This window comes from Cryptomeria japonica, chromosome 4, assembly GCF_030272615.1.
Source record: "Cryptomeria japonica chromosome 4, Sugi_1.0, whole genome shotgun sequence".
Classification (NCBI taxonomy): domain Eukaryota; kingdom Viridiplantae; phylum Streptophyta; class Pinopsida; order Cupressales; family Cupressaceae; genus Cryptomeria; species Cryptomeria japonica.
This window is the reverse complement of record NC_081408.1, coordinates 666,634,977-666,653,313: the sequence shown is the minus strand read 5'-3', so window position 1 is coordinate 666,653,313 and position 18,337 is coordinate 666,634,977. Positions and strand designations below refer to the sequence as shown.

At 35.6% G+C, this 18,337-nt stretch overlaps 1 protein-coding gene across 2 annotated transcripts in view; it reads left to right on the top strand.

Annotated features, from left to right (window-relative positions):
- LOC131061849 (glutamyl-tRNA reductase-binding protein, chloroplastic) overlaps positions 1-17,170 on the top strand; it is a 161,186-nt gene extending 144,016 nt beyond the window's left edge. For both annotated transcript variants that reach the window (XM_057995713.2, XM_057995712.2), the window contains exons 6-12: positions 8,403-8,468; positions 8,614-8,704; positions 8,996-9,063; positions 9,155-9,220; positions 9,839-9,889; positions 16,536-16,600; positions 16,740-17,170. In XM_057995713.2, the coding sequence (XP_057851696.2) occupies positions 8,403-8,468; positions 8,614-8,704; positions 8,996-9,063; positions 9,155-9,220; positions 9,839-9,889; positions 16,536-16,600; positions 16,740-16,800 (468 nt within the window). In that variant the 3' untranslated portion in view covers positions 16,801-17,170. The remainder of the gene's footprint in view (positions 1-8,402; positions 8,469-8,613; positions 8,705-8,995; positions 9,064-9,154; positions 9,221-9,838; positions 9,890-16,535; positions 16,601-16,739) is intronic.
- The last annotated feature ends 1,167 nt before the right edge of the window (positions 17,171-18,337 follow it).

The window sequence follows — 18,337 nt, the reverse complement described above, 5'->3', positions numbered from 1 at the left end:
CATGTGATTAAAATGGCGATTAAATCTTTTAGCCAAATGACTCGCGATAAATCGCGATTTTCACGATATTTTCACGATATTTACATCTCTGGTGAAGATTTTGATTCATGAAGTGAACAAGCCTAGATGAGGGGTTCAAATAAGCCTTGAAAGGATTTAGACCTACATCACTTTGGATATTTTAATGCCTAAGGAATGAAGATTCATCAAGCCTTAATCAAGCTTTAACATTCCTAAGCTAGCCCATAATTTTTCACTAAATTAGCCTATTACAAGACATTTGGGAGGCTGAAACAAGTTCGCATGAATTAAGGCATTTATAATTTAATTAATTAATTTCTAAGCCTTAAAATAAATGAAAAATCCACCTTTGAAGTTTTGGAATTAATTTTAAAAAATAAAAAATTATGCTTGAGCGCTCAATACTCATTATTTTGCCTTTACAAGCAAGTCGGCCATCCTTTAAGAGAGGTTTTATTTCATTTTATTCCCTATTTGCCAAGTCGGCCTCAATGAGAATCAAGGTGAGCGCCCTATATAAGGGAGGTGTATTGTGACAAATTCAAATCATTCATTCATTGTTCTCATGCGAACTTGAAGAGCAGATTTAGAGGAGTGAATTCTAGCTAAGTTGGAGGCGAATTTCTTGCTAGTTGGAGGTTAATTTCTAGAATTTGCCAAGTATTTGAAGGTTAGTAGAAGGCAAAATTCTTTTGAAGGCTGATTGAAGCATAATTCATCCAAAGGAAGACCAGAAATTCAGATCAAACATCCTTGCCCAGCAAATTCCCCATCTTCCTTCTTTCATTTTTCAAGGTTGATAGCTAAAATTCAAGGAAGAGGTATGAAGAATCAGATTTTTGAAATTTTTATTCAAGATTTAGTTTAATTTTCCATAATAATCCTTTGAAAAATCTAAGTCTTGTACAATCTGATTTTAATTTAATTTGAAAATTCATAATTCTTAGATTTATCATTATCTTCAAATTAATATTTAGTTACTTCCTTGAAAGGTCGCAATTCTCCTATAATGAAGACATTATGCTCAAACCCTAACTTTAAGCTTTTGTGTAGGTATCAAATGACGACCCCCAAAGCTGGAGGATCTACTACTCGACAGGCTCTCATCAAGGAGGATTAGAGGAATGATGAATTGGAGACGAGGATCGTGTCCAAGTGGAGCAATGTCGGAGACACCAACCTAGGAAGCCCTAGATCGGCAAGCCGCCACCTGTTGCAAAGAAGATAATTGAGAGTGGCATCATCAAAGCTGCAAGTTTCCCTCCCGCAGTCAAGTGTCATGAGTTGATGATTGAATGTGCCCGGCACTATGATTCACACTCAAGGATGATCGTAGCCGAGGATGGAACTATCTTAGCCTATCTTTCAAAGGAAGCTATAAGTGAAATTTTTCATCTCCCAGAACATAGAGACATGATCTACAAAAGTCTAGAAGGAGCTAGGTCTATCTATGAGGATGATCCTGATTCTTGCTTGAACTTCATTAACAAGAATTGGCTACTCAAGAGCAGACCTCGCCTGAACAAGATTCCCAATACACCACACAGAATCAACTTCCAAGAAGAATTCAAGGATTTGATAACCTTGCTCAATCGGGTCACAGGTGCCTCTCAAGCTTTCTTCTTTGACAAATGGATGTTCTTCTTCATACAACTGATTGTCCAAGGAAAGGGAATTCTCAATTGGGCTAGAATCATTAGCAACAGCCTGGACGTGCAGTTGAGAAGACTAAGGCCTACCAAGTCATTTCACATGAGTTTATATGTTGTATATGCCTTGATCAGAGGTTTTGAGTATGCAGGACTACCTCACAGAGGAGTTGTTGGAAGAGGACTCGGAGAAATAAGAGTTTGTGATTCTTATGTTCAATTACATCATCCGCCAAGAAGTGACTACAAGCTAGTCAATGACACCTTCATGATGAATATTACCAGGATATTGCAAGGTGGGATTCGCAATCGATTGTCTCTGGACGCACAAGAGCTCGTGAAGAAGCATGGTGCATGGTTCATTCGGTTTCCAAAATTCACATACATCAAAGTTCATGGGTGTCCTTCACCGCCCTACATGTTGCCAAGATATCCTATAGACAGGATAGTACTACTTGAGGTGACTAGACAGTTGGCAGCTTATGTGAAGGCATCAAGACACAAGCATGGAAATGGGATTCCCGTACCCATCATACTAGGGAACTCAGTTGAAGTGTGTCCTAATACTCAGGCCGCGGAAGATGCAGAGAAAGAATTGTCTCTATACTCATTCACATCCTTTGCCTCAAGAGAGAATTTTGATCCTGATGGTCATATAGAAGAAACAGTCAGGAAGAAGTACAAGCATGAGTTTCAGGTGGAGGACTTTTGGATGAATGTCCAAGATGATGTAGAGGTCAAAAGAAAGATGCATTTCAGGTTACCCTTGGATCTCATCAGGAAATGCAAAATTTATAGAGTAGCCGATCAAGCCCAGGATAGTGGTAGATACCTCCAGTCATCCTATGAGAAGGAAGATAAAGAAGTCAAGATAGATTGGAATGAGCCTGAGGTTTTAGACCTAAGAGCTTTGATGGCTCCCGTTTTATCTTGCAGTCGCAAATGGGTGGATGTACAACATGAAAAGTTGAAGGAGCAGAATGTATCTATGACATTCACCTTGGAAGCAAGACCAGAAGAAGGAGAGGCAAGTGTGAGTGAGAATACTTCTCATTCCAAAGGCTCAAAGAGGAAAGAAGGACCTGGGAAGAGAGAACCTTCCAAGAAGAAGCAGAAAATAAATCCTGATCGCCCACCAAGCACATCTTCTAGGCATGAAAAGGAAGCAAGTCAAGGAGAAGATCAGAGGCAGATAGTGTATGAAATTGATGAGTCTATGGAATCCATGGTACAAAATGATAAACAAGGAAAAGGATAGACACCTCAACATTCATCAAGTCAATCTCCCCAAGTTGGTGCTAATGAGCAACAAGAAGAAAAGAATGATGATGAAGCAACATCTCCTTTCCGGGAAGATAGACCTCTACCCAAAGAAATACAAGTGAGGGAAACAAGATCTGCCATTCCGGATTGGCTGAAAGAGAGGCTGACAAGGGTAGTTGTGGTTGAAGAGGAAGAACATGTATTTGACTTGGAAAGCCTTATAGGAAATTCTCATGAAGTAATAGAGAAGAAGAAGGCCACAAAGATGTCAAAGGTAATTAGAGATGAGACGAGATCCAGAAAAGTGCAGATAGCTACACTAGTGGTGGACAAATATGAGGATGAGATTCTAGCAAAAGAATATGATCTAGAAACATTTGATCTTGGTCCACTTACCACCGAGCAGGCTATGGAAGAAGCAACTGATTCATTGAAAACACTCAAAGACAAACTCAAAGAGGAAGTAGAAAAGAATAAAAAGCTTGAAAAGGAGGTCAGTGCATGGAGGAATTATTTTAGCCATCTTAACCAGCCTTTGAGACGATAGGATCCAGCAATATCTCCTTTACATGCACTTCCTCTTGAACCAATAAGTGAGGTAGAAAGGGTGAAGAGCCTAGTTCAACTCATGAGTTCTTGGATTGATGAATCTCACAAGGTAGCTGTTGAATTTGCAACAAGAATGATGAAGACAGTTCATCGAGCTATCCAGGATCTTGAGATTATCCATAATCTAATGATAACTGTTGCTGTATTCACTCACACTAGAGATGTTATCATCCCAGTCTTACAAGTGATAAGAGAAACACCAAGACGGATTCTAGCGCAAGAAAATATAATGGATGGAGGAACCCATAGCCTCCTGCAGTGGTCAGCTCTGCTCCAGATAAAGGAAGTTCTTTTTGAAGATGTCAACACCAGATGCAGCCGAGTTGAAGGCACCATCCATCTAGTTCAAGACAAGGTGTTTGAGGTGTTGTGTACCATCCTTGACAGGCAGATTGAGATCGAGACAGATGTGGACATCCAGGAGTTGGAAGACAGAATCAAGGTCATCTTTTGCAAGGAAGAGAACATTGTCATAGAAAGGCAACGAGATCAAATGTATGCTACTATGTTCCTGATTGAGAAGACCAAAGAACTTGAGCCTAGGTGGGAGACGACTCTTCTCACTGCTTTTGATCAAGTCCTTCACTTGGAAGAACAAATGAAGAATCTTCCTGAGATTCCCATTGCTGAGATTGAGAGAATTGTGTCTAGATTCATTGAATATGCTAGAATAGAGCATAGGAAAGGGAACAAGGTTCTAGATGAAAAGTTGTTATAAGATGATGTGGCAACTTAATTCCTATTGGTCTATGTCACCTCATTATTTGTGCCAATTTTTATTGGCTATGGATTAATAATGTTTATCTAAATGGGGACTTTTTTGTAACAAACCCTAATTAGGGTTTAGGTGTCAAAATCTCAGCCATCGATCTTCTTTTGATCTAGGCCATTCATTGTATTTGAGGATGCTATATAAGCCCTCACTCATTTCATTTTAAGAGTTAGACAGAGAGAGAAAGAAAAGTTAGAAAGTTGGAGAGAAATAAGTTTAATTTTGTTAGTAGCAAATTTGAGTAGTGAAGAGAGAAAGTTGAACAATTGATGTTTATTTGGCTATGAGATCAATGAAATATTGAAGTTATGGTGTTTTGTTGCAATCCTTGTGGCTATCTTCATGGTTGTTTATCTTCTTGAATCACTCTTAGTAGAAATATCATTTAGATTTTAAGTTTGAAGGACGAATGTTGTGCCTGATCTTTGATAAGACTCACATTCCAAACCACTAGCTTCTTACTGATTGTAAGAACGCCTTGTGTGGTCAACTGGAAACATTGAAATTGATTAAGAGTTCAATTATCATTGGAAGTATTGGTACGTATCTCCCTGATAGTATCTATCTCCTTGGTGATTTGAAAATCGTTGAATACCCTTAGAAGATCACACCAATTGCAGTGGAGTTGTAATCCTTTGGCGATATTGAAATTGGTAGAATCTTATCAAGACCAGTCTTTATTAAGTCATTCTTAGGATTAGTTTAAGTATCTCTTCCTCGAAACCCTTATCTTTTGATTTTTTTTGAAAATCTGTTAGTATTAGGAAAATCCTGTTTCCTCATTTGGAAAGATAGTAGCACGGACGAACTTTCTTTGAAAGTACGTAAGGCCCCTTGAAGAAACAACAAACACAATGACCACTGGTGCTTATCCGCGAGTAGAGATCCTACAAAGCAGAACCTTGAAGTCCTTCCGATTGATCCTTTTTGCGATATCGTCAGCATTCAGAGACCTTACTCAAGAGAGGATAAGATACCTCTGGGTATTTTATTCTGTGTTTGGTCGTGTACAAAATACACATCAACAATTCCCTATCATGATACAAGACAGGGTCGAGGGGTAGATCCCCCAACACCAAGCCCAAATTAAAGCCTTTGAAACCAAACAAACCTTTACTGTGCACATCATTTCACAATTTTATTGCTCAAGGGTGAAATTAGATACTTGGCATTTTTTTGTTTTATAAAATGTTTTTTTTCCTTTGTGACACTCCTTCAATTGATTGGAAAGCAAGGGAATGACATAAATGAATCAAAATCACAAAAAAAAAGGAAAAAAAAATGATTTACTATTTGCTTATCTCGTGCTCATTGCATTGACATGAAATGCAAAAATGACTTGGGCAAGTTTTTATGGAAAATCATAGGGTTTTGGCAATTTTTTGGCGAGTTGAAGAAAAAATGCCACATTTTTTTACAAAAACTTGGTGACGAGTGATTGGTTGAGTCACTCAAATTAGAATCTAGCTCGCAAGTTTTTCAACCATGGTTGTATTGTTCCTAAGGTAAGGATGATTGAAACAAATCTGCATGTTGCTTGAAGGAAAGAGATGGAAGGGGTAGGGGGAAATTGGGAAGCAATAGAAGAAGACAATTATTTGCATTGAGATTGGATGCGACACCCCCATAATCAATTTGCAAGCAAGGGAATGACAATAATGAAAGCCAAAATCACAAAAATGAGAGGAAAAAAAATTGATTTACTAGTTGCTTATCTTGTGCTCACTGCATCGACATGAAATGCAAAATGACAATTTACAAAAATTTGGTGACAATTTATTGGTTGAGTCACTTAATCTAGGATCTGGCTTGCAATTTTTCAGCTATGGTTGTATTGTTCCTAAGGTAAGCATGAAACAAACAGAACTTGTATGTTGCTTGAAGGAAAGAGATGGAAGGGACAGGGGGAAATTCGGAAGCAGTAGAAGATAATCATTTGCATGGAGATTATATGCTCATTGGAGGGTTCAATGATCTAGAACTTTAGAACCGTATGTCTTCATTGGAGCATAAGGCAACAATTTTCCATTCGTATTGTAGGTCACATGGTTGCAGGCAGAGGAATGCCTTTTAGGACTCTAGATTTAATTTGAATAGTTTGCACTGATATTTTGTCATTATAATGAATGCTTGACCTTTGAACTTTTTTCTATTCTATAAGCTTGTTAAATAAGATGTTTTAGATTCACAGTATAAAATACATGATAATGTAAAAATATCGTATGTAGAAACATCTATGTGACAAAGGTGTATAAAACTTTTGTTCATAGATCATGTTTTTGTCTTGACATGTCATTTTGCAGACTAAACACATTTAAATCCCACTAAAGTCCTGAAGAATTTACATTTTAAACTGCTTTTTTGCAAATGTGTAAATACTGGATGGTTTAATGCATAGAAGCAGATATCTTTTAAACATCGCAATCTTTTCTTGGCAGGGTTCTTGACATTTTCTTGAAAATATCACAAATTTTTCAAAATATCTTTAACCAAAATTTTCACCAATATAATTTTTTTTCTATATAAGCATCAAACCTGCAAGTTTTGGGTCATTCTACTATAGAACTTTTATAAATGGGTTATACACCTTGAACAGTGTAACTAGCTGTTAAGATTTCCAGCTGCCATTACTGAATAGCAGTTAGGTTTATTGCCAAGGGACAATGGCAATTATTGATTAGTATTTAAAAAATGAACATGGTTATCTAAGCCATGAAGACACCTGGTATAATTAGGTTTGAAAACCTTGTGAATAGGGAACATGGCTGTTGTCATTTTGATTAGTGACTATGACTGTTGCCTTTGATAACAGTAAACACTGCCATCATTATAACATGATTCATGACATAGTCATTACTAGACAACTTTCAAATGATTATGCTATCCTTTGAATTGTCACTATTGTTGCATTACAAATGTTAGTGTTGTCATTGATTTGCTGCCATTGCTACTTATCAATGGATATTGTTGTCGTTATTTCATTTGTAAAATAGTTATATGATTGAGATATTTGTTTTGGAACTTTCATTGTTACAGATTAGCTGTTAATAATATTGTACCTTTTGAGATTGTTGTCATCATTATTTTTAACTCCTTTTGTGTAATTAGTAATCTTCTTATGATTACTGATCAATAGCATTCTGTCATTTTTGTGACCTATACATTCTTGATTAGTATGGTGTGCAGTAGCATCTATATTAGTGCTCTGATCAATTAATATGGGCATCAATACTGCTGTCAACGTTGTAAGAAATATTGCTGATCAAACTGATTCATATAAAATTTTGTAAGACAGGACATCACTGTCCTGAAATGCCAGGCATGAATGTTGCCACTGCTTTAAACTTAAGAGGTATTTGAAGAGGTTAGGTAGGCTTTTGTTGTCTGTAGTTACAATTTTTTGTATAGTTTATTCTTTTCAGCTTGATAGTTAAGAATGGTAGGGTTAACAGGTTATATGTACTTTAGTTGCATTTTATTGCATGAAAGGTTCAGTATCATTCTGGCAGAGTTATTTATTAACATTGTTAAATACTTTCATATTACACATATGTGTAATCAGTGATCTCAAAATTAATCAGAAAAGTCCATATTTAAATTCATGATTTACACTCTTGTTTACTATCACTCTCATTCTCTGTAATTAGGATGGCTTTAAATGACTAAATGTTAAAAACATCAGCTATTTCTCTTGTTTTAAAATTTTGCTGTATTTTTTTGGGTTCCTGATATTTTTCCATTTTTTTTACAATAATATTGCAAGAAATTGAAAAAATCTTTATCTTTTGGGATGCTGAGAAATTGTCAAGAATGATATTTGCTTCTATGGTTTAATGTTTCTTTTTATGATTAAATTCCTAATTTTATGAAATTTGATTCATTGTTAGACAATGTATCTTGTAGGTTGAATATGTATGCCATGATATTTATGCCTTCGCCATACTGGTGAAACACTTTTCTTTATATCTTTTGGATTAAGCTGAGGGTCTTGATGGTTATGGATTCTATATTTGAGTTTATGGACAGCATTAAACATGAGATGTTTATTTAGATATTGTCTGTACATTAAATGATATTTATTTGTGCAGGTTGCAGAAGACCAACAAGAATCTAGTTGGGCATGTTACTTGAGAAAACATCCAGGTGCATTTTGGGTGAGTTGCCATTTTCTCTTTTCATATAGATGCTCACTAGTTATCCATTATGGTTCTATAACTAGTATAATTATATATTGTTTCATCCATTTTACTTATTTTACAGCGTTTTGTGAGTTTCTGAGACAATAAAATGATCTGCAAGGTTGATTTTGGAGACTTCCAATTTGTGCGGATTGAACCAAAATGTGTAAGATATGTCTCTGGAATAGCCACAGCCATGCTAGAATCAGGAGGTGACATTATTTTGTTTTCTAATTAAATAGCTTCTATGTCTTTTATGATGGAATTCCCTTGCTTAAATGGAAATTTTGTATATTTTTGAGCATGTTTAGTTTTGAAACTTGAAATTTTTAATATTATGTACAAATGTATTATTTTATATGTAACAAGAAATCTGAAGGGAATGATAAAAGAGAGTGCTAATTTGTAATTTAAGTAATATTTATAATTCTGTTACATTTTTTATTGTGATTTGTGGACACAAAACGTATGCCACCTTCAAAATTTAACTTTTTAATATACAGACTTCACTGAAGAGGAATACAAAAGTGCACAAGTTGATCCAATATCGCAATTTTCAGTCCCTGTTGCGGTACATTTTAATTGCCACTCTTTCATGTGTTATTGACATTTCATTTATGGATAAATGTTTGCGCATCTGATTCGTATCTTGTTGGAAACAGTCCCACATGAACAGAGATCATGCAGAAGATACAAAATTAATCGTACAACATTCTACAGCAATTCAGGTACAGTTGTTGGCATCATTCAACTCTTTGGTACTAAGATCAGTTAGAGGTGCTTGTGTGCTTTGTGGGTCCCCTGTTTTGTGATTTTTACCAATGTACATGAGTGCAAAGTCATAGAAGACATGATTACTTGTGGGATATAATTAAAGTGATGACTCGAGTATCAAATACTCCACTCAGTGAACAATCCTACAAAAATAAAATCACACTTAATTCAGTTATATATCTATTTTGCAAAACAACTCATGTGGGAAATAAATATTAAATTACTACATGTGATTTTGACTTGATGCTTCTATGTCTTGTTACATGAATTGTGGACTTTTGTGTGTTGTAATTAATAACTTCTTTGAATAATTGCCTAAAGGTAAAAATCCAAATGCCTACCAGTGATATTTTGTACTCCTTTTCAGCAAATAAAGACTGTTTCTACAATATTTAAAATAGTGGTTGGTCGAGATTTGTACATTGTAACTATGTACTTATTTAAATAATTGCCTGAAAGTCAAAGTCCTATTGGTTATAGGCTGTGCCATCTAAGGCTTGTTTACAAAATAAAGATCATTTCTAAATATTATACGGGGAAGGTCTTATTTTCTGATTTTATTTATTGTGCAGGTTGATTATGCCCATATAATTGATTTGGATAGGTTGGGTTTCAATGTTAAGGTGATTTTTCTCCTTTTTTCTCCCCTTCATTTCTATCATGGCACTGAATTTATCAATAGACTCACTTCTACAAATGGTTTATTACCTTAAATTTTTCTTGTATATGGTACTTGCTTCTTTATTTTCCTTTCCTGTGTTCCATGGCTTTTCTTGACTAATTTATATCTTGCAGGCATGACTTACAAGCTTGCCTGGGGATTCAATGTGTATCTTACTCTTGAAATTTTAGTGGCTTATAAAATGAGTTAAAAATATTTTGCAAAGTTTGGCAGGGTTCATTCTCACTTATTTTTTTCTATTATTTTGTTCCATTTATTGTGACTTTTTTACAAAAGTCAAATACATTATATATGTTTGTGGTGAGGGAATCAGATTTTCTTTCTGTAGTTACAAGATTCGGACTCAGCGCTTGGGCTCGGCAAAAACTCGGCCAAGACTCAGCAAATTGAAAAACCCAAGAAATTCAAAGATTTTCAAGGATTTAAAACCCGTTTCATGCATCCTTTAATGTTAAATTTAATGATCAGATTAAGAGATAGTAAGTCAAAAAACAAATGCTCAGAATTTACCCTGGGAAAACCTTCCTCTTGAAGGTGAAAAACCCAGCAAAGAAGTTCTTTTATATATATTGATAGACAAGATGTCATTACAATGAATCTGGTCCATTCTTTGAAGCTATATGATGATATAGATTCTCCTAGACTGCTGTATACAAATCATAGTGCATTATTAATACCGATAGATGATCTATCTAGATCAATCTGATTTCAATATCAATTTATATGTCTTAAGGATGAGAGCACACTACAGCACAAGGAGTCGATCTGAAGAAGAACACGAACTGCTGAAGAATTATATCGAAACTGCTGAAGGATGATAATCCGATCTGATGAAATTATCTATCTTTCAAATCGCCTTGGAAGTCAGAAGTGAACCGAACCTTATACTCGTATTAAGTGATCATCCAAGCAACACGATTATTCCAATAGTCGTCTTCTTGTAAACCATCACGTCTCTTTGTCTATATTAGAAATTGGTTATAATATAATGGGAACATCTTCTAAGGTGGCGGAATATATATATTAGTTATCTTTTATTTTAAACAAACCATTTCATTAAATAAGAAAATTGGAAATGTATAAAAGTCGAACATTAAATGTGTAAGGCCAAAAGGCCCTTCACACATTTGATGGCAAAGTCGGGTTTTGTAGGATCCGACCGACGCTATCCATCAACATTTAATAAATAAACCTTAAAGACACAATAATATCATCAAATAGAAGCTGTTTTGAACACATACACAAGTTTACATTGATCACATAAGTATAAATTGAAACTTTAGGCTTGATTTGAAGGAAATAAGCTAAACTAAATAACACATTCGAAATATAAATAGTGTCAAATTTCTACAAAAATCATGGAATATGAAATCCATGGCATCAAAAGTTCAAAACATATATCAACATAAAAGATAGAGCCTAGAAGTCTAAGGCTCAGAGGAGCCAATATCAATGATCACTCAACCTCGCAACCGTCCTACGTGTGTGCCTAAGATAGGTCCTGGAATGTTCTACAGCCATGATATCTACCTGTGTCTCAGGCTTAGGCTCAGCCTCAATGACATCAACATCCTCATCCACATCATCCTCGAACTCGAGGTCATCTAATGGGTCTTCTTGTGCTCTAGCCTCCTCCTTTGCCTTCGCTACTACCTCTGCCTCTCGATCCACTTGATCAACCCATTCCAAGTCTTCATCACTAAAGACAGGATCATCAACCTCAATGTTCCACTTTGCCTATGGATCAACCTCCTCTAAAGCGATAGGAGATGTGCCAGTGCCCAAGATCTGTCTATGATGGAGGCGAAGGTTGTAATGAACATACACAAGATCATTCAACCTTTGCACCGCCAACCTATTGCGCTTTTTGGAGTGAATATGCTCGAACATGCTCCAATTGCGCTCACATCTTGAAGCACTACATGGCTGGCTCAAGATACGATCTACAATCTTCTGTAGATTTGGTACCTTATTACTAAACATCTTTCACCATGCATCTGAAATGAAAAATAATAAAAATCATTTCTATTCTATAACTTATGATAATGGCAATAGAATCATAGATAGAAAAGTTTAAGATTAAAATTTTAAACCATACCTTGAATGGATTTTTACCTGACATCATTTGTGTCTGGTTATGCTTGCATATGTCTCGTGAGGAGAAGTCTCCTTGTGCATTCTTAAACATCTCTATCTCACGAACTGTGTGCTCCAACTGATGAATCAGGTGACATTCGCTCTATAACTTTGTAGAGCTCACTCCACTTGTCATCAACCTTGAAATCTAGGTGAAATTGGAATGCTGGATTAAGGTAGTAGGCAATTGCATGTATAGGCCTATGAAGCAAATTGTGTCATCGTCGATCAATGACCTCCCATATGGGACCATACTTAGCCTGATTTCCTGAATAAATGGCTCTAATGGCCTCCTTCACCTTGTCCATGCCCTCATAAATGTAGCCCATTGCAAGCCTCTCTCCATCAGCAACTCGTAGGAGAACAACAAGAGGCTCTATGAACTGTGATCACAAGTTGAAACATTAAGCTTTAGGTTTTATATAAACAAGTGTGAATAAAAATAAGGAAATGAAATGGAAATGAGAACAAAAATATAATAGATAACTACTTGCACAATCTCCTTGGCAGGTTACCAAAAGCTATGCTCATAAAAAACCCGATTAGTTGTCTCAATCCTTGTAGTGATCTTTGCATATGATGATGTGGTCCACTCCTCACTTACAAACATGCGTTTCAATCCGGCCTTGGATTGAAGCAAGAATTGCAACGTGATAAATTTTTTTGCAAATTCGGGTAATTCCTGGACGAGCCAACTCTTTCTTATTTGTGGAATTTCTCATAAGGTTGAGGACCCAGGCATGATTATTTATGTATTTACAAATATTCCTTCCAGTCTCTACACATGTTTTGATCCATGGAATTTTGCCAAGATCCTTCAATATGAGGTCAATGCAACGAGCAACACAAGGGGTCCAAAACAAGGTGGAGTGCCTCTCCATAAGAAGTTTACCTACAACAACATAATTTTCTGCATTACTTGTCACTATTTGCACCACATTCTCCTCACCCACCTCCAACACTTCCTCCAACACTCCACAGAGATACTCAACATTTTTATATTCCCTGAAGCATCAATTGACTTCGAAAACAGTGCTAGCTAAGAAAGAATAAAAGCAATTTGGTAAAATAAAAATTAAAAAACTTAATCACTAAATCAATAATAAATATACATTACAAAATACAAAGTACAATTACTTGATGAGGAGACAAGAAAATTCGGTAGTGATCTATTTCTTTTGTTAGTCCAATCATCAGTAATGATGGTGCAACCCTTCCTCCTCCATATGTCATGCTGCTCGGCAATTTTGGCTTTAACATCAGCCACCTTTTGATTCAAAATAGGGCCTTTATCTCATCATTAGGGGCTTTGAACCCCTGAACACAAATAGTAATGGCATCTACCATAATTTGCCAATATGGAGACCTAAAACAAATTATCTAAACGAAATCAATATTTACTATTAACTATTAAGTTTTACTTGTAACTTTAAAAATTAAAATAATCAATGTGGCATACTCTTAAATTTTTACTTTCTTAAAAGCAAAAAAATTAAGACAAATCAAAATAATAATGAATACCTCACTGCATCAAATGAAATGTTGTTGTAGAACCAAAAATCTGTAATTGCAATTTTTGTAGCATCATGCTTCTTATTCCAACCCATGCTCTCAAGCGGTGGTTGGGCACCTAGAGTCGTGCATGGAACAAAAAATGAATTTAATGTGGATTTATTTTTACGAATCCAAGACCCAATGCTCACACTCGCACTACCACTACTTTCAGATGCAAGAAATTGAGGTTGAGGATTTGAAGAAGTCTCTGCACCAATGTTTGCCATTTCTTCCATTTGTTTTCTTTTTAATTCTTTTTTCTCTTCAAATTCTTCTGTTTGAGCTTGCACTTCACGTATAGCCTCAGGGGGTGCTAGTTTGCATGGTTTGGCATCATGACATTCTATTTGTGCAATGTGATATTTCAGCCGGTTAATATCTCCCCCATTATATTTTGTTTTGCAATGAATACATGTTACTTCTTTTTTTTGATTTGGAGATGCCATGTTTCCAAGCCTTATCCTTTTTAATTGGGGTTGCCTTTGGGGCACCACTTCTACTATCGGTACGCTGAGACATTATGCTGCAATATATTATAAATGAAAAAAATCAGCATAATGTCTCTTATTCTAATTAAGTTAAATCTTAAAAATAAATAATAGAAAGAAAAAATAAAACTAGGGTTTCATATTTTTTCCATCAATATAAAATGAAACAAAAACAAAACAAATGTACAATAAAATGAAAATATAAAAGTAAGAAAATCAAAAAACAACAAAAAAAATGTAATTTCTTCAATTTTGCTCCAAAATTGAAGAAATGCACCTTCAAATTTCTAGAGACCTCTTCTAAATCCTTCTTTGACTTCTTTAAATGCTTGAATGCAAGCTACTAACTTGCACAAACAGTCAACACTCACAATCTCCTCATCAATCATTTGCTGGTTAGCTCTTCAATGCTTCTATTTTTTTGCTCAAATGCCTCTTTTTCTCTCCTCGTGTTTGCAAACGATAAAAATGACTTTTTAGGGTAAGAAGGCAAGCATATTACCCTTTTGTCCAAGTGAAAACAAAGAATTTATTATTTTTTTTGCTTTTTGGGAGTTGCTAGGTGCAGTAGAGTCCTGTTGGTGAGTCTGAGCAAACTTGGCCAGACTCAGGCGAGTCCAAGTCTAGGGTCCTAGATTCTCTAGAGTCGACCCGCCTCTAGACTTGCAGAGTCCGGGCCAGACCGACAGAGTCCTGTAAGTCTGGTTTCTATAATGGTCATCTCAGATTTAGTTGTTTAGGTAGTTTCCTTTTTGTCATTCGTTTCTATTTTAGAAACTTTGTTTGATACTATTTAAGGAGATCATATCTCCTTTGTTAATATCAGAATATTTACATCTTGTAGATGTTTGTCAATAACATAGCTAAAATGAAGAGGCAGATGCTCCAAACTATCATGCTCTACCTCCAAGAAGGAACAACTATCTTCCTTACAACAATCGAAGGTCTCATTATTGTGCCTCATCAACAAGGCCAACATCGGTAGCACCTCCTCTAGTTTACAATTATTGCAGATTCCATGACATTGATAGTCATGATGGAAGAAACTGTCCAAAAATGCAGAGGCTCACACAGATATTGGCAAATTCAAAGGCAATTCAAGGTACTTTGGGTGATCCACAACGTCTTCTAGCTAAACCTGATGGTACTTTATGATAGTATATATAATATGAACCTGATGTTGATGAGGTAGTGAATGACCTGCATTGCCATGCGCTTGATTTTTACGTGTGTTTGCAAAATTAGAAAGCTGAAAACGGTCATGAAAAAGAAGAGAAGAAAGCAAAGTAGCAGAAAAGATGAACGGAATTGCTAATGAAGAGCACCTCTTCCCTTGCATTGTTAAGTCACAAATAAAAGATAGAGATTTTGCCTGCCTTGCCAGATTTGCTCCAATTTTTTGAGATGGATGAAGGATTGTTGAAGAAAATATCATTATACCAGACACGGGCAAATTACAAAGTATGTCATATATTCTCTAATAGAGATGGGTGCCCACAAGCATCTGGATGTGATGTGTCAAATCCAACTACTGTGCAAGAAGGGTCCAACTGCAGAAGGAATGATTATGAGTGAACCTGCTTTTTCTCTTCATTTGAGGGACTGTTTGAAGTGTCTTCTCATGGAATTCCAGTCTGCTCTACCTTCTCAATCAATATCTTCTGTGGAGATGGAGTATCAATGGAAGAAGTTGATAATTTCCCTAATAATCTTGATAAGGAATCATTGTCAGCTGACAGAAGTAATCTTCTCTTAAAGGGTGACTCAGCTTCAGACTTAGTGCTTGCCATGCATAGCAAGGAAGAGGTATGCATTGAAAATTAATCAATCTTAAGTTAGTTTGAGCAAAAATGTTGTATCATGATAGATGAGTAATGTCAGCTTTATGATAAAGAGTGAGGATGAGGTGGTCACTATTGATGTAGGCTTATGACAGATGTGCGTGGTTGACAAATATGGATCTGGAGAAGCTTAACAAGGTTTATATTGAAGATTTAAAGAAGTTTAAGATAACAGGTTTATTAGAAGAAAATATAGATTTTTGTTGCCTAGAATTAAACTTTAATTAATGTTTACAGATTACAAAAGGTTTACGATGGGGTAGCAGAATGATCCATGTGCAATATAGATGAAAGGGATACCTATCACATCTGAATTCAAATAGTTACCGTATAAGGAATTACAGCCTTACTATTGTTGATTGGTTTTATTTTTTGAACAGTAGCAGCGAACTTCTAGAAATGCCAAGTTAATAATGGTCATAGTGTATAGAAAACCTAGCTGATTAGTTTAAGCTTTAAATGTATGCCTGCAATGTGATGATTTTCCTTAAACTTTCTTTTTTATAGAGATGTAAATTAGATGCAAACTGTTAATTCAAATCTGATTTGCAATAATGGCAATTCCCAGGTTGGTTATCACGGGAACACTGTCAAACTTCGGATTCCCTTTCCTAGGCCTGCTGAGGATCGGAGGTAATTGCTTATATATTCTTGAATCATGGCAGTAGATGAACTATTTGTCTATTGCTAGTGAAACAAATGCTTCATTATATCTGCAAGTCAAATTTATTCATTGAATGCCTCAAATGTGTATTAACATTTAGCATTGCAGAGATGTAAAAACACTAATAGTGCAAATGCTCGAGGCTGCAAAGGAAAGTTCTACAAAATAAAATTCATAAGACTGTCATGATACATATACTGTCTATGCATACAGTGAAGTCTTATTATAGATGAGGGATTATGTCTTCAAAATTTGTCTCCTGGGCACCGTATTGAATCCTTGATCCAAAGTGCAAATGAATTTGCCAGTTAACTAAAGATTGTTTTTGATCTATGACACTCTGAATAGTTAACTTGATATGTATACCATCTATTTCTCGGTATATTTATTTTATTTGTATATTTGTGGAGATACGTTTTCCAGATAGCATGATCTTTGATGCATGCTGGAGAAATAAGTGGCTTCACTACCATATTGTGATAATTTCTTGTTTCATTTTATATAATAATAGTAAAAACCAATGGTGTAGTTTTCTTGTATTATTGGACATCCTTCTGTTGACACTTACAATATCGTGGCATTTTATATCAGAGTTATAAGTCCTTTGAACTTGAGGAATGATATAAATCTCATATCCCTACTTGAAGACTTTGATCCGCTAGATTGCTTGGAGTACTCAAAGTTGGATGAGCCCTTATGTAATATCACTTTCAAGGGTCATAACCAAAAGTGAGGGTTCTAATAGCATGATATTCAGAATGTGAACATTGGCCTGGCATGCTTCGTAAGGTAGAGCACAATATAACACCCACCTCTTGTTATTCATAATCTAATCTAATCTTTAATTTCAATCTTACCATCTTCATACAAATTCTTCAATTTTGTTTTCTTTGTTTAATATGTGCTAGTCTTATATTAATATAAGACTAAATTGTAATAATTGTGAATGTGCATATTTCATTCAAGTGCGTGTCTAATTTTTATTCATGTTCTTTTTGTTTATGGGTTCAACATTGGCAACTATTTTTTTTGATACCTAGGGAAATTAGTAGCCCGGCAACTTGGGAGCACCCACTCAATGCTTTCAACTCTAACAAGATGAGCCACTATAAACCCTGGGGGAAGTGCAGATTCCCCATGCCATGTGACATGGTTTAATAAAGCATTTGAAACCAGGACATGCGGGACATTACTCAAAGCACCAAACCATTTGGTCCTAGCCCTTGGGGATGGACAACTATTTTTACGTTCAAAGATCAATTCTAATTTCCCTTCCAAAATACTTGAAAATTTGGTGGAATTAACCTTATTTTGATTTAGTTGCTGGCAAATCAACAAATTTGCTATAAAATTGGATGACTACAGTTTTGCAGAATCTCGTAAGATAAAAAGTTTTTGCTGATACAAACAGTTTTTATGGATTATTAGCTGCATAGAAATAGGTTAATGTTATGTTCCACTCTGTGTTTGTAGTTGTGGAACATTTCTTAAGACAGACCATTTCTATGTAAAGACAAAATGGATGAATGGTTTAGTTCAGAAATACTTGACTACTGGCGAAATTGTTGGTGTTGGAAACAAGCCACACTCGGACCGATGATGGACTGGTCCAATAGGGGCCAGTAGCTCAGTGGTAGAGCACTCCAGCAGCGTATGGAATGTCCTAGGTTCGAGTCCTAGCTGGTCCATGTCTCAACAGAAATAAA